Raw genomic sequence first — 16,152 nt, forward strand, 5'->3', positions numbered from 1 at the left:
GAGGATGAGTAGGAAGCACCAATCCCAGCCGCCTTTGTCTCCCCAATGATGATGCACCAGGTGCTCATTTGAGGCTTAGTCAACTTAGGGGAGGCCCAGCAACCGGTTTGGTTAATTAGTCACTACTTTTGACCGCGAGCGGAAACCAAACTTGGGTCACCGGGGTTGTTGCACATCGCCAACCACTGCACCACCACCCCCGCATGCACACGCGCACACGCGCACACAAACACGCGCACATGCGTACACAAACACGTGCACACAGACACAAACACGCGCACACGCGCACACAGACACGCACACACAGACACGCGCACACAGACACGCGTACACAGACACGCGCACACAAACACGCATGCAGCGCGGTCCCTTACTGGAAGACGCACGCGTGTGTGCGCGAGCGCGCAATCGGCGCGTCACACGAAAACGTCGTTCGCCTCTTCGCTGAGCGAGGCGCATCGCTTCCTGGCTGCCATTCCCCCGCGGCGATCGCCGGATTGGCAAAGCCAACACGTCGAGCGGGGGGGGCGGGGGGGGGCAGCGTGGGGGGCACACGCGGGAGGGATGGCGTACGAGACGGGGAGAGATAGCACGGGAGATGGGGAGAGGGAGATGGACAGAGAGCACAGGTAGCAGCTGGTTAGCTGGGCATGCATTAAAAGCGCAAACACAAATGTTCCGCAAACATGAGGTTCATAATCAACGATTTTTGGGTTTAGATCGCGTTATTTATAAATGTGTCGTAACCCTCCACCACCCGACACGGCCAATCAGTAAAAAAAGTGTCACGTTGACAAAAGACAAATAGTTCACTGCTTTAGCCCACCGGTGTGTTGAAGCGTGGAACCACAACATTTACAATTTGAGTACGACGTTTCGCTGGTAATTGCATCCAGCATCATCGGGCAATTCGCCAGAATGGTGAGGCTCTGCTGTGTCTCCCGTTCTTATATAGAGCAGCAGCAGGGTGACGTCATCATTAACTCATTAACTCATCAGGTGCAAAGATTTGAGGGGGGGGTTATTGTAATTATATACTTGATTAGTAATAAGGCTATTGTTACGATGCGAGTTGTAGATTAGTAATCATTTGGAATGTGTTCTATTGTGATTATGCTACATTAATAATCAGTTAGTGCTTGTCTCCCTTATAAGGAATTGTAATGCATCTTATTTAATAATACGCTTCCAGGCCGCACTAAGCCTGTAGCTGTCTGAGCGATTAAAGTTATTTCTGTTTCTCTCAATCTCAATGGATTCTCTAATTAGTCTTTGCCAGTAGTAACTAGTTTTACACAACACTTCAACGTTGTCAAAATCAATTGAGTGTCCCTGTTGGCAAGCATGTTCTGCCACTGCCGACAGTTGTGTTTGCGATAGTTTAATATTTCTCTGGTGTTCTTTTAGTCTTACACTAACGTTACGCCCTGTCTGTCCAATATAGCATCTGCCACATACACAATTAATCCGATATACACCTTCTGTTGATAATTTAGGCAATTCGTCTTTAGTGCACGTTACTAGTTGTTGAATTTTGTGTACTGTACCAAATCTTACTGTAATGTTTTGCTTTTGCAAAACACGGGCTAATTTGTCAGTTACTCCTGAGATAAATGGTATTTTTATTGTTTTAATAATCTGATCGCTTTCAGCAGTGTTGCTTTGCGATCGTGATTTGGCATTTAGTGCTCTGTTAATTTGAGCATTATTGTAGCCATTCTGTCTTAGTGCTTCTAAGACAGAATGATGAGTTAATGAGTTAATGATGACGTCACCCTGCTGCTGCTCTATATAAGAACGGGAGACACAGCAGAGCCTCACCATTCTGGCGAATTGCCCGATGATGCTGGATGCAATTACCAGCGAAACGTCGTACTCAAATTGTAAATGTTGTGGTTCCACGCTTCAACACACCGGTGGGCTAAAGCAGTGAACTATTTGTCTTTTGTCAACGTGACACTTTTTTTACTGATTGGCCGTGTCGGGTGGTGGAGGGTTACGACACATTTATAAATAACGCGATCTAAACCCAAAAATCGTTGATTATGAACAATATTGGTCGCGAAAGCCTACGTGTTAAACAAACATGAGGTTGTCATGTTTGGCTTTGCAGGGTCAAGAGTGAAGGGAGGCATGCTCACACCATCATTTCAGCGGAAGCTGCCCGGGTCTGAGCGTGTGCAGGAATGTGTTCGTGTGTGCGTGCCTGTGTGTGCGTGTGTATGTGCATGTGTACGTGTGTGCGTGCGTAAACGTGTGTGTGTGTGTGTGTGCGTGCGTGTGCGTACCGGCCACGGCCTTGCTGCGGCGTGACGCCTCACTAGCGAGTGCGTGTGACATGCTGATGATCCGCTCCTGGTCCTCGCTCACACCGGGGCCCTCCACCTCGCCGCCTGGCGCCACCGCCACCGGCACCGCGTGCCCGCTGCGTCGCGCACATGGGAACGCACGGGAACACACGCACACGCAGGAACACATGCACAGGAACCGCACACGCGTGTGAGTATGAGCGAGTGTTAGTGAGCGGCTGCGAGCGAGCGAGTGTGAGTGTGTGCAAGCGAGCAAGTGTGAGTGTGTGCAAGTGTGAGTGTGTGCCAGTGTGAGCGAGCGAGCGAGTGTGAGTGAGCGAGTGCGAGTGCGAGCAAGTGTGAGTGTGTGAACGAGCGTGACACCTCGAACGAGCCAGCAGGTTTTGGATCTTGGCGACCGTGCGTCTCCGCGCCTCCATCTCCTCCGGGCCCAGGGCCTCCTCCGGCTCCATCTCCATGTAACGTTCCGGGATCACCACCTTGTCTGGCCGGCCCAGCTGGGGGAGGAGAGAGCATCACCAGTACCATCATCGTCGTTATCATCAACAGCATCAACATCATCGTCATATTACCAACACTGTTGTCACCTATACATCATCGCCATCGTTATTATAATATGAGCATTGCCATTCTGGTAATCACAAAGAGACTTATATAAGTATACGGTCCATGGGCTATATCTTACTCGATTATCCTTATGTGAGACTACGGATCCTACGCGAGTCTGCGGGTCTCACCCCGAGTCTACAAGTCATATGGGCCGAGCGGTTTGAGCTGCCGCTGAGCGAAGCCCACACGGACGAGCGGTGCGTGAGCGCAGCTGTTAGAAACAGCGCCACCGCGTCTATTGTGGCAAGCCGTTACGCAACCGCCACGGTGGCCAGAGGGGTCGGTGGGTCAGCCGGCGGGAGATAAGAGGGGGAGCGGTAGCCTCTGTGACCTGGCGGGGGCTCGGGGGGGGTCAGTGGTCTGAGCGTCTGTCGCGGGCGTGATCCGCGTACTCACCAACTCTGCCCCCCCCACCCCCGGTCGCACGGTACCCGCCCGGAGACGCTGGCCAGTGGACCAATCACGCACTTGCAGCGTGAACCAACATTACTAAAGTGTTTCAATAAAGTGATCTCCCGCTCAGCATTGATCTCCCGCTGCGGATCCATCTCCTGGTTAGGGTCCTGCAGAGCCAGCGGTGAAATTCCACATTCCAATGGAAAGGGGGGGGGCGAGTCTCTCCAAAGGCCACAGCGCCGACACCAAATGTATTTAATTAAGATTAATTACTAATTAAGGTCAAAGGCCGTGGCACGGCACCGGAAGGCGGTCAGCAGCGACCGCGAGTGAGGGCCGAGAGGTCACGGTGGAGCTCACCTCCTTGAAGAGGTCGACCTCGTAACTGTCCGGCTCCACGTCGATCTCCGTGACCCCGTCGCGACCCCGCGGCGCCGATCTCGCCAGGGTCGAGCTCCTCTCGGCCCTGGGGGGGGCTGCTGGGGGGGCTGCGGGGGCGGGGGGGGGCCGAGGAGGAGGAGGACCGGGGGGGGGCACCACCGTCCCACCCCCAGCTGACCGCCGAGCCCCCCGACGGGCGAAGCTCCGACTCCTCGGGGTCCCAGTGCTGCTGCGAGGGGGGAGGGGGGGGGGGGGGGACCGGTGGCGTAGCTGTTGAGTGCGCAGGCGGCGCTACGGCACCGGGGCGCCTAGCGGGCCGGAGGGGCCAGCCCCCGGGCTACGAAGGAAGGGGGCGCGGGGGGGGATTGGCGAGGGCCCCACCGTGTCGTTGCTCACGCCAGGGCCCGTGCCAACCGCGTTGTGCCACCTGCACGAACCAACTCCCCCGCCCCTCCAACCCCCCCCGCAACAAACAATCACAAGCCTGTGATAGGTACTGACCGGCGTGGTGAAGTATGGTCAAATAACCCCCGACAACCCACGCGGCGTGGGGAGACACTCATCCACCAGCAGAGCATCGCGAGTGCCACAAATGGCAATCTTCCGATAGAGCGACGCACAGATGGATTTCGGGAACGCGTGTGTGTGTGCATGTGTGTGTGTGCGTGCGTGTGCGCGTGTGCGTGCGTGTGCGTGCGTGTGCTACTTATCTGGGACGGCTTGCTCAACCAACCCCGGGTCACATGACCTCTGCTTGCCTGACCCGCACGACATCGTGGGTAAGCTTGCATCTCTCTCCGCAAGGTGACGCCAATGCGGCGGGGACGGGCCCCCGTCCCCATGGCCGGCACCGGGAATCGAACCGTCAGACTCACGTGTGTGGCACTGTGACCGCATAACCACCGCATAACCACCTGTGCATGCACCACTTGTTGGGGTAGTAGGACAGAAGAGGAGGGGGGGGGAGGGCTGGGTGCTTTGAATGCAAATGCCGAGTCACGAAGTTGACGCTGCGAGTTGATTATTAAACAGGGGTGATGCGATCCCGTGTCGCAATGGGGCAAATGGTAGTGGCTGCAGGCGAATCGATAGACATTGACGTCTATCGGTTGATGCGTAGTGGCGTGAGCGATTCCATGAGTGTAATCGCGATGATTAATCATCGATGAATAGATAAACAAACCAATATATATCAAGAGACAATGAGCGCGTCGAAGCCCTCCATTTGTAAATCCACTGCAAGACGAAACGTGGCGGTACGTCAGGGACCGATAAACCTCGCTGTGACGATCGATGCAGGACGCGCCGCCCGCTATTTAATCCGTTTGGCCGCTTCGGGTGGCGGTGGTGGTGACTGGTGGTGGAGGGTTCCACGACACAATAGCAAAAACGTTGGGCCAGATCATTACGCGGAACGAACCTAAGAAGCGATCCAATAACAAAAAACGTCGCGTCGTTCGACCCCCGATTAATAAAACGCGCCAGCGAACTCGGACGTAACAGAGCAGGAGGGCGCAGCGCCAGGCCGGAGTGGCGGCGCGGAGGAAGACGCGGGAAGGACCGCAGATCCGGATCCTGGATCAGAGGACCCCGGGGGATCGGAGGCTCCACATGCAGGAACAAAGACAATGGAGACACGCAGGGCGGCCGCGTCACTCGCGTCAGAGTCTCACAACACGGGAGGCGTCAAAAACCGTCGCGGTTTCAAAGAAGGAATGAGCAGCGGTGGCACCGCGACAACGGGTCACAGACCATCGCCAAAACAAAAGAAAACAAACAAAAGAAAACAAACAAAAGAAAACTAAATAAAACAAAAGAAACAAACAGGAGGCAGCGGCGGAGCGCAGGCAGACGAACCGTCCTCCTCGCGTTTATTTTGATCATCAGCATGCCCGACGACGCGTTAAGGCTGAGCGGGGGAGGGAGCGAGCGGGTGGGGAGGGAGGGAGGGAGGGAGGGAGGGCAAGAAATGAGCGGCCGGCTATCTCAGGACACCTCGTTAGGTCGCATAATTAGGCAACATGATTTGGTCGCCTAATTAGGTTGCATAATGAGGTCACCCCTCACCTCCTCTCCCTGCCCTGGCTGCCAGAGGGGGGTGAAAAGGCGGGTGAAGGAGGGGGGTGGGGTTGGACTCAGTGGGGATAATTTGCCAGCAGAGCACACTACGGTCCACAGCTGTGCGCCCCCGGTCGTCACCAACCAGCCGCACTGACCAGCGTGGTGAAGGATGGTCAATCAAGTCCACATGAAGCCGCAGGGTCTGGGGCAAGCGAATATGCCGCCCGTCGCAGAAGTTTCACGGCCCTGGTTGATCCTGCGGCTGCCAGGGCAGTGGGCAGTGACCGGAGGGCAGCGAGGGGCAGCGAGGGGCAGCGAGGGGCAGGGGCGTGGCCTCGCCCGCCCAGACGCGCGCTCTAATCGTGAGCCTTGGCTCGACGCTTTAAACCGCAGTGAGAGTCACCACTTACAAACAGAGGTACAGCCGTGGACGAGCCTGGATGACGGACGGGTGAGAGAGGGGAAGGGAGACGAGGCCAGAGAGAGGGGAGGAGGGAAGAGGGTGCACGGGAGGAGGGGAGGGACAGGACAGGGAAGAAAGATGGGGAGGAAAGAAGGCATGGAGAGAGAAGGGGGAGTTTCGGGAGGGCAGGAAGATGAAGGCAGTTGACAAGTAGAGAGAAGGGCAGCACCAGGGCAGGGCAGTTAAGAGGTCTGGGTCATTGGTTGGAGGCGCGTACGTGATCGCCAATTCACCGCGCTGCTCTCACCCCCCCCCCCCCCCCCCGCTTCCCGCTTGCTCTAACCACCTCGGGCGGGAGCTGCGGAGAAGCGGGCGGCAGACCCCGTGCCCACCCCGTGCCCCCGCCTGGGGCCGCTGGCGCTACCCGACACGCGCCGAGGCCGGGCGGTGGCCGGCGCTCTCGCCCTACCATGCCCGGCCAGGCGGAGGGGACCGTCACCCCGGCGTGGGTCTCCCGGTTCGGTGGATCGGTCCGACTGTCGCCGGGGTCGGCGTGCCGAACGGCGACGCGACGTCCCGCCCGGAGTTTAGTCCGTCTCGGGAAATATCGACGAGAAGTTATCGAACCGCCACGCCCCACCACCCCCGTCACGACGGACGACGACGACGCACGAACGCTTTCAAACCGGCGTCGGGAAGCGCAGGCGAGGAAAAACAACGAGGGCATCACACGGCGGTGACGACGACAACAGCGGTGACGACAAATACAATCGGAGGCCAAAGCACGGGGAGCGCGCGGCGCATGGGGGGGGTGGGGGGGGGGGGTGTTTGAGGGCGCAGTCTCGGCCGGGGCGGCTACACTCCGGGGCGGCTACGCGACAGGATCGCAGGAGAAGGGGCGGTGCACGGCTCAGACGCACCGGAGGCCCCAGCTACGGTCCCGGTCCCCCGCCGGAGTCGGACCGATCACACGTTACTGCTCGCAGACCGGTGTCGGTTGTGGCCCCGCCGCATTTTGAAGGCCGCACGCCAAAGGCCACCTGGCTTGAACAATGGCGGTGCCGCGTGGGCTCACGGAGCGGCGGCGCTTCCGTTGTTATTGTTGTGAGGCTCATGGGGTTAATGTCATCAACCGCTGAGAGAGGTGAAATCATCGGGACCGCGAGCCGCTTGGCAACCGGCGCTGCGCGGCTCCCCGCTGGGTTAGGGGTCGTCCGACCCACGACGTCCGACGTTTCGTGCCCCGCGTGCTCGGGAGTCGATTCGGGCAATTTTTTTGTTCTGTTTCGGTTCCGCCCGGCGAGTGCTGCGAAACGTCGGACATCGCGCCCAGCGACGCGCGGCACGATCCTAGAAGCACGTGGGCAGCGCAAACCGCGAGAGCCGGGGCCACAGCGCCAGCGGAGTTAGTAGGGCAGCTGCGTCCTCTACGCCGGCGTTAGTCCGATCGATGTGGAACTCACTCGTCAATAACGCCGTGCGTGGCCTTCGAAGCCGACGGCACGACAACCGACGTTTCGGGCAATGGCCCATATTCACAGCGCGTTATTGACGAACGTGTTGAGTTTTATTTTGGTGTTAGTTTTTGTGAGCGCACCACTACCGACACAGCATTGCCACTAAATTATTTGTCGAATCGCGGCGGAGATGATTTGCAGTGACTGCAGGTTAGGGCAGGACGAAGACCACACGCACGGACGGACAGGCGGGACGGACGGAGGGCAGAGTGGATTGTGGGAAAGCAGAGGTGGTGTGTTATGGGAAGGGTTAGCGGTCACCAGTGCAAACACCAGAGCATCGACCCCGATTCCCAAACCCCAAGCGTGGCCGCATGGGATGGACGGCAGCCCATGATGGACAGTGAACCGAGCGGTAGCGCATCTACCCACTGGTCTACTCGTCAATCTACCCACCTATCTACCCGCCAGTCTATCCACTGACCAGACTACCTACTAATCTACCTGTCAATCAACCCACTGGGCTACCTCCCCCCGTCACCCCCAGTTCACGTGGATCGAGTCAGGCACGTGGATCGCGTCAGGCAAAGGTTCAAATATAGGACCGCAGAGCTCGGGCAACCGGTTTTTCAGCTGCCCTCCTCTGCGCGGCGCGGTCACCCACGGCCTCCCACCCCTCTGCTCGGAGTCTGACATGCAAATTATTTAATTGGGTAAAACTGCCCCCCCCCCAACCCCCCCCCCCCTTCCCCCCAACCCCCACCCCCCTACTGCTAACACGACTTGACCTGTCTGTGAAATAGCGGCGGGTTGCTGCGCGATGGCCCTTGAAGGACGATCGCGCGACGACAGCACGGGGGCCGAATGGCGCTAACCTTACAATCCTTCAATCCCACCACCACCACCACCAGCACCATGCCCGGTGACATTTTAAACCGCCGCCAGGCAGCGTGAAACAAAAACGTGGTTGGGTGAACGCCCGAGTTAGAAACCACGTGACGTGGCCGCACGGCGCGGCACGGCATCGAGGGGGCTCGCCACCCAGACCACTTCATTTGAAGCTCTCACAACATCTCCTGAGCCATCGCTCTCCCTGCAAGCTTCAATCTCTTACATCTCCACCACATCTCGTGAACCACTCTCTTAAATCCCCCTCTCTCTCTCTCTCCACCATCTCTCACGAACCTCCCTCCCTCCCTCTGACACGTCGCTCGCAAACATTCCCAGGCCTCTGCCTTCGTCTCAGTTCAACGATTCTCACCTCCATGAGACTAACACAACGACCACACTTAGCCAGCGTCATTATCGTATCATCACCTTGACTCCACATCACCCACGCTCTCCCCTCCACTTATCCATCTCTCTTCCTCAAACCCTTCATTACATGCTACATCTTCCCGTCTGTCTGTCTTTATCGTCTCTCTCCGTCTCTCTCCGTCTCTCTCCGTCTCTCTCCCTCCGTCTGTCTGTATCGTCCGTCTCTCTACGCTCAGGCGACCCCCCCCCCCCCCCGTGCCGCAGTGCAAAGGTCACGATCGCGCGCACTCAAGAGCTGGCGCGGAGACAATGAGTGAACCGAGATCCCAACACAGCGGCAATCATCTCTCCAGCGTCAGTGACACCGATCACAATAGTCGTTAATAATAATTAATAATAATAATAATCAATCATTAATAGTGGTTATGATTATAGATCCCAGACGGGAGTTCTACAGTGAAGGCACCGTGACCCTAACCCCCCCCCCCCCGCCGACTCTCTCTCCCCATCACTCCCACCACTCTCTCTGCAACACTCCAAATAATCTCTCCCCAACACTACGAACATTCTCTCTCCAAAACACTCTCTGCAACACTCCCAATAATCTCCCCCAACACTACGAACACTCTCTCTCCAACACAACCAATAATCTCTCCCCAACACTACGAACACTCTCTCTCCAAAACACTCTCTCTGCAACACTCCCAATAATCTCTCCCCAACACTATGAACACTCTCTCTCCAAAACACTCTCTCTGCAACACTCCCAATAATCTCTCCCCATCACTCCCACCACTCTCTCTCCAACACACCGAATAATCTCTCCCCATCACTCCGAACGCTCTCTCCCCCCCCTCAACACTCCAACAACGCTGGAACCCCTCCCTCTCTCTCCCGCGTACCGCGAGCGAGCGAGCGAGCGAGCGCGTCATCACCAACGTACGTATGCGAACGAGGCGGAGTGCGGGCGTGCGGGGAGCGTGGCCGTGCCACCGGCGGCAGCCCTGCTGTTCGCCAGCGCGCCACCGCCGCCAGCTGCGGTTGCAGCGCTAGCGCCACCGCCGCGCTTGTCCGACGCCGAGCTGAGCGAGCGCTTGCGCTGCCGCTGCAGGGTTCGCTGGTTCCGCTTCATCCGCGCCAGCTGCTCCTCAGCACTCATGCGGCCGCCGCCGCCGCCGCCGGAATAGAGACGCTCCAGGGCGCTGCGGGGTCGGTCCCGCTGGGCGGGCACGCGCAGGGGGGGGACACGTGTGTGAGCGTGAGTGTGTGTGTTGGTGCGGTAGTGTAGCGGTTAGCGCACTGTGCGATGAACCTGGCGACCCGGGTTCGATTCCCCCTCACGACCAACACCAGTGACGATTATCTGAACCGGTACTGGGCCTCCCCTAGGTCGACTCAGCCTCAAATGAGTACCTGGTGCGGTGTGTAAACATCGCCACTGGGGAGACAAAGGCGGTCGGGCGTGGTGCTGGCCACCCACCCCCTCGTGTACCTTTCCAGCCTTAATAGGTGCTCGCTAACAGCACTTACAGTCTGTTAAGGCTATACGGGGGATCTTTGTCTTTGTGTTGGTGTGTGTGTGCGTGGCGAGTGGTGGCGCAGCGGTTAACTCACCGCACCACAAACCCAGCGACCCGAGTCGGACTCCCGCTGACAGCACAACATCGGTGACGATGATAATTATCTGGACTGGCACTGAGCCTCGCCCCTAGGTCAAACCAACCTCGAACGCGTCACCGGTGCGGTGTGTAAACAACAGGAGCACTGGGGAGACAAAGGCGGCCGAACGTGGTTGCTGACCACACAACCCCCTTGTGTGCCGTGTCGGCTTTAATAGGTGCTCGCTAACAGCCCCCACAGCCTGTTAAACGCTCTACTTGGGGTATTTGTGTCCGTGTGTGGTGAACCCGTTAACACTGCTGCGTGGAGCAGAAATTGCTCCTGAAACTGAACACCGGCACCGGTTATGGAGTTATCAAGTTACGGTGTTGCTGGTTACGGGTTACCGGTTTTTAGGATTATCGGTTACGGGTTACCGGTTACAGGTTACGGGTTTACCGGTTCACGGCCCTGGGCACAACCCCGTACCTGTGACGAGACGTTTGCCTCCGTCTGGCTCCGTCGGAGCGTCACGAAGGAGGAGACGGAGAGCATCTGCGATTGGCCTGCAAGCACACCGACAACCGTCATGGTGCAGCCAGGATCTCTCCACTGCTGGACGGAGACTTCAACCCCAAAGTCGTCGCCATCTCTCTCTCTCTCTCGCGGTCGAGGATTCATCTTCAGCCGAGTTCATTCAGAGTCTGCTACGACCCGAAATATATTTCTGTTCCCGGCACACCACGTCGAGGAGACCGTTGTGGCTGCTACGAGCGAGGGGAGGTTGCAGGGTACCTGGGAGTGTCGATCTGTAGAGGGAGGACGAGGGATCACTGCTGGCTCCGATGGAGAGCTCGGGCTCACTCTGGGGTGGAGAGAGCACGGACCGGAGACTTGGATCAAACATCGTCATCGTCATCATCATCATCGTCATCATCGTCGTCGTCATCGTCACCGTCATCATCATCATCATCATCGTCATCATCGTCATCATCGTCATCGTTGTCGTCACCGTCATCATCATTATCATCATCGTCATCGTCAACATCGTCATCATCGTCATCATCATCATCATCGTCGTCATCATCTTCACTGTCATCGTCATCTTCATCATCGTCACCGTCGTCATCATCATCATCGTGACTGGCCTCAACAGAACACAGAGTGGGGGACGGACGGTGGGGGGGGGCCCTCACGTGGTACTGGTAGTCCCCATTGGTGAGTCCACCGTGCTCCCGGTCTCTCCGCCGCTCGCCCGACTGCCGCTTGAGCTCGCGCACAGACGTGTGGCGCAGCGCCTGCGTCTCCCTGGGGAGGGGCGGCACGTCGGGGGGGCGCCCCCCCTCGGCCGACGGTGATGGAGGCTGCTCCCCCCCCATGGCCGCGGCGTCGTCGGGGGAGTAGGCGCGGGGGAGGGGGGGCCGTGGGGGGGCGCGCTCCTCCTCCTCCTCCAGGTAGCGCTGAGACGGAGGGAGGGGGAGGGGGGCATGGGCGCTCATTCACCTCTACACACTCACCTCTACACTCACCTGTCAACACTCACCTGTCGACACACTCACCTCTATAAATTCACGTAAAAGCCACCATAGGGTTCAGTGTTAATCACCGAGGCTCACCGAGCCAGACTAAGGCCGAGAAGGAGTGAACCCGGCCGGCCAGGCCGTCCCCGGCGTGCGTGTCGCGCCGTACCTCGTAGTTGCGAGGCGGCGGGGGGGGCTCGTACCCCCGGTCCACGGGTGCCCCCCCGCGGGGCTGGGGGGCTCCGTCGCGGGTCGACCCATCTGTGCGGCGGCGGAAACACGCAGACGGAATCAGCGAGACCTTTCCCTTAAACTCCAGGGTTTCCCGAACACCTCCAATCTCGCAAGATCGAGCTTGGCTCCATCGAACCCTCCCACCAAGGCCCCCCCCCTCTCTCTCCCTGCCGCTGGGTGGTGTTGCTAGCGGTCGCGCGGTGCGATGCTGTGCCATGTGGTGTTGTGCCGTGCTGTGCTGTGCCGAGCGGCGTTGTGCTGTGCGAACGATTTCCCCCGCAAACCACAGATCTGCGCGGCTCAACAATCCTGGTGTGCAGCGTGATGTGGTGGCTGCCCTTCCTGTACAGCAACGACTCCTCCTGGCCCCCGTACGGCCGCCCCCCCCCCCCTCCCGCCACCATCCCCATGCTCACCTCGCTGCCCCGCGCTGCCCACGTACTGCAGCCCGCGCAGCACGTCCTCCATGCGCCACAGCTGCTTCTGCAGGCGGGCGGCCGCGGGCGCTCCCGCCGCGGGCCCCAGCCGGGCAAGCTGGGCCGAGGCGGCATCCTGCAGGCCCCGCGCCTCCCTCTCCAGGCCGCGGCGCTCCTGCATGACGCGCTCCCACTCCTGGGGGGGTCACGGCGAGGTCAGGGCACGGTCGCGGCGTGCTCACGGTGGTGGTGACAGTGGTCGTGCTTGTGGGTGCGTGTGGGTGCGTGTGGGTGCTTGTGGGTGAGTGTGAGTGAGTGTGGGTGCTTGTGGGTGCGTGTGGGTGCATGTGGGTGAGTGTGGGTGAGTGGGTGTGTGTGGGTGCTTGTGGGTGAGTGTGGGTGCTTGTGGGTGAGTGTGGGTGAGTGTGGGTGCTTGTGGGTGCGTGTGGATGCGTGTGGGTGATTGAGAGTGCGTGTGGATGAGTAAGGGTGCGTGTCCCCGTACCGAGTTGGAAAGCGAGATCTGAGCCAGCAGTTGCACCAGGTCCTCCTGCAGCAGCCTCTGCTGGTACAGGATCTTCTGCTGGTGGGCCGGCTGGCCCCGGAACTCCTGCATCTGCCGGTGCGTGGTCTCCAGCGCCTCCTCCAGCCGCGCCTGCCACGGCGCACGGAGTCACGCTCGGTTTACGCGCAACCGAATTGCCCCCCCCCGGGTCTCCGCAACGCGCAACCGGTTGCTCGCGCGAGGGTCGCTCTCGACTGCCGAGCGTTGGGCTGACGATTGATTTGTTTACCCAGGAAAGCCACGCTGAGCCCAGAGACCCCCACTTTCACGAGGGGCCCACGTTGGGCTGTTTGGGCAATGTCGGTGGGGCCCGTCGGATGGAACGACCTCCCTCCGTAGCCGACGCCGCGTGCGTGCGGGAGGCCTCCATCCAGCAGTGGATCGACCAAGGGGCTCTGCATTCCTCCAGTCGGGCCTTACAGGAAATGCAGACCCCCCCTCCCCACACCACCGTTTGGCGAACAAAGCAAAACGGCCCCTTGCAGAAAAAAATGTCGACGATGTGGAGCGGTTGGAAAACAACCGCGGCCGAAACAATCCGTGGACTGTGATTCGGTGTTTGTTTTATTTCTCAAATTGCTTTCGCGACGACGCAATGGATATTTTGCCGGGGCTTTCACTCATTTGTCCCACACGACAGCTCGGTATTTATTCAATATACGCGCATGTGTGTGTGTGTGAAAACGTATGAATTATATTACACACGTGTGTGTATTTATAATTATATACTGCTCACTGTAACCGCTGCTCAATGTGGTCTTGCATTCATCTATTTGGCCTGAAACCAAATCCACTCTCAATACGTCCGTGTTTCTTTGCAAAGCTAGGACCGAGCGCAATCCTTTATTCTGTTAATTTTTTTATTTCTTGCTGTTCTGCTCGTTCTAGCATTGCTTAGTCTCAAGACTCGTTTTCAGGAGGGTCCTGCCAGGTGTTTGCAGGCGAGGAGGGCAATGTTGTTGTTGTTGCTGCTGCTGCTGTGAAATCCCACACGGAGTGATCTGCAGGTGGATTTTCAGCACTGGGATGTTTTGGACAATACCGGTGACATTGGGAGGGCGCTCGTTCCGTAGCTATGGGAGGAATGCGGAGAACCCAGAGGAGAGCCGTGCCGAACAGGGGGAGAGAATGTACAAACTCCACGCACTCACTCACACTCTCACGTATATTTTCACTCACTCACACTCATAGCTTGCAGACCATCGGGAGAACATAGAAACTCCACGCAAAAATGCACCCAGGTCAGGAGTCGAACCCACGAAACTTGCTTATCGCATGCACTCTTCGCTGCAACAGTCGCCGTTTTGATGGGCGACGAGGGTTGCGTTGAGACCGGAGCGCGTGCCTGGAGAAAGGTTTCTGTGACAGGGTGCCCCCGCCCCCCCCCCCCCCACGTTCCCTACGCTGACGCCGGTGGCCTCGTGGCGGCGGCGCCGAGTTGGCGGGCGGCAGTGCGGTGAGCAGCGCTCACCTTGTCATCCTGCAGCTGCTGGAGGTGAGTGGTGAGCGAGCGCAGTGACTGGTCCTCCTCGCACAGACGCCCCAGCCGCAGCTGTCGAAGGCACACGGCGTTACCAGAGGTCGAGGGAGAGGAGGGTCACGTGGGGTCACCAGGGGGTCAACCAGGGAATAACATGAGGTAGCCCCTGCCGCGGTGGTGGTGATGTTAGCGGTGGTGGTGGTGATGTTGGCAGTGGTGGTGGTGGTAGTGGCGGTGGTGGTGGTGGTGGTGATGTTGGCGGTGGTGGTGGTGATGTTGGCAGTGGTGCTGATGTTGGCGGTGGTGGTGGTGATGTTGGCAGTGGTGCTGATGTTGGCGGTGGTGGTGGTGATGTTGGCGGTGGTGGTGGTGGTGATGTTGGCAGTGGTGGTGATGTTGGCGGTGGTGGTGTGCATCTGTGGTGCGTATATTTTATGGTTGTTTCAGAGGCGAGGGTTGGTGGACCGCGTGGAAGTTCACGAGGCTCACGCCTGCTGCTGGGTTGCGTGCGATCTGGCCAGGAGGTGGCGGTACAGCAAGACATTTAGACACCGGCCCAGATTTAGAGCAGAGTTTGAATAGACATTTTTCTGCAGGAGCTTTGAGTGCGTTGTGAAGACCGATAATGACGCTGATAGCGATGACGATGACAATTTTGATTTGAAGCTTTCGTGACTGCAGGAATCCATAGTCTTTCGGTAAAGTCACCCACGTGACTTTACCGAAAGAGTACGATGACAATTATTTCAACTCAACAACGATTACAATTATTCAACCACCCATCCCATGCTGACTAGGAACAATAGCACAAAAAAATGCCTCAGACATTCCAATCTCGTTGCATCGCATCTTGTCTCGACACGTTCTCCAAGGGCACCCCCCGGTAGTAGCTGTCCAGCAAGCGGGTGTGAATCCTGCTCGGAGGGGGCGACGATTCCTCCCGTGCATAACCCCAATTGAGCGGATGTAGGAATAAGTACAATGATGACGATAATGACGATGACGACGACGAAGATGATGATGATCATGGCGTTGATGACGATCATGGCGTTGATGACGGCGATGATGATAATGGCGATGACGATGATGACGATGATGATCATGGCGATGATGATGATGATGACGGTGACGATGATGACGACGATGATGATGATGACGATGATGACGATGATGGCGATGATAATGATGATGGTGTTGAACAGTGGCGATTGCTGTTGACGAACGCCGCCTGTAACCGGCCACGCGGCGGCCCTCACCTCGATCTCCTTGTCGTCCGGGAGGTGGACGCCGGTGGGCGAGGAGGGCGCCGCGGACATCTGCGGGGCGACGCCAACAGAATGCAGCCATGAGGACAACCGGTCAACCCTCGCGGACCGGGAATCGGTACGGCCCGCGAAGTCTCACGGCGACTCACCGAGCCTCACCGAGCCTCACCGAGCCTCGCAGCTCACGTGCAGCAGCGCAT

At 58.2% G+C, this 16,152-nt stretch overlaps 1 protein-coding gene across 1 annotated transcript in view; it reads right to left on the reverse strand.

The window, feature by feature from the left end:
- The window catches only part of PLEKHA7 (pleckstrin homology domain containing A7), an 85,533-nt gene that overhangs the window by 2,322 nt on the left and 67,059 nt on the right, over window positions 1–16,152 (reverse strand). The window contains 13 exon segments of the mRNA XM_078601677.1: window positions 2,289–2,425; window positions 2,673–2,806; window positions 3,675–3,818; window positions 3,820–3,924; window positions 9,817–10,092; window positions 10,962–11,038; window positions 11,268–11,337; window positions 11,669–11,932; window positions 12,162–12,253; window positions 12,643–12,838; window positions 13,148–13,297; window positions 14,679–14,759; window positions 15,944–16,003. Of these exon segments, the coding sequence (XP_078457803.1) occupies window positions 2,289–2,425; window positions 2,673–2,806; window positions 3,675–3,818; window positions 3,820–3,924; window positions 9,817–10,092; window positions 10,962–11,038; window positions 11,268–11,337; window positions 11,669–11,932; window positions 12,162–12,253; window positions 12,643–12,838; window positions 13,148–13,297; window positions 14,679–14,759; window positions 15,944–16,003 (1,786 nt within the window).

This window comes from Lampetra planeri, chromosome 16 (genome assembly GCF_965212315.1).
Source record: "Lampetra planeri chromosome 16, kcLamPlan1.2.h2, whole genome shotgun sequence".
Taxonomy (NCBI): Eukaryota; Metazoa; Chordata; class Hyperoartia; order Petromyzontiformes; family Petromyzontidae; genus Lampetra; species Lampetra planeri.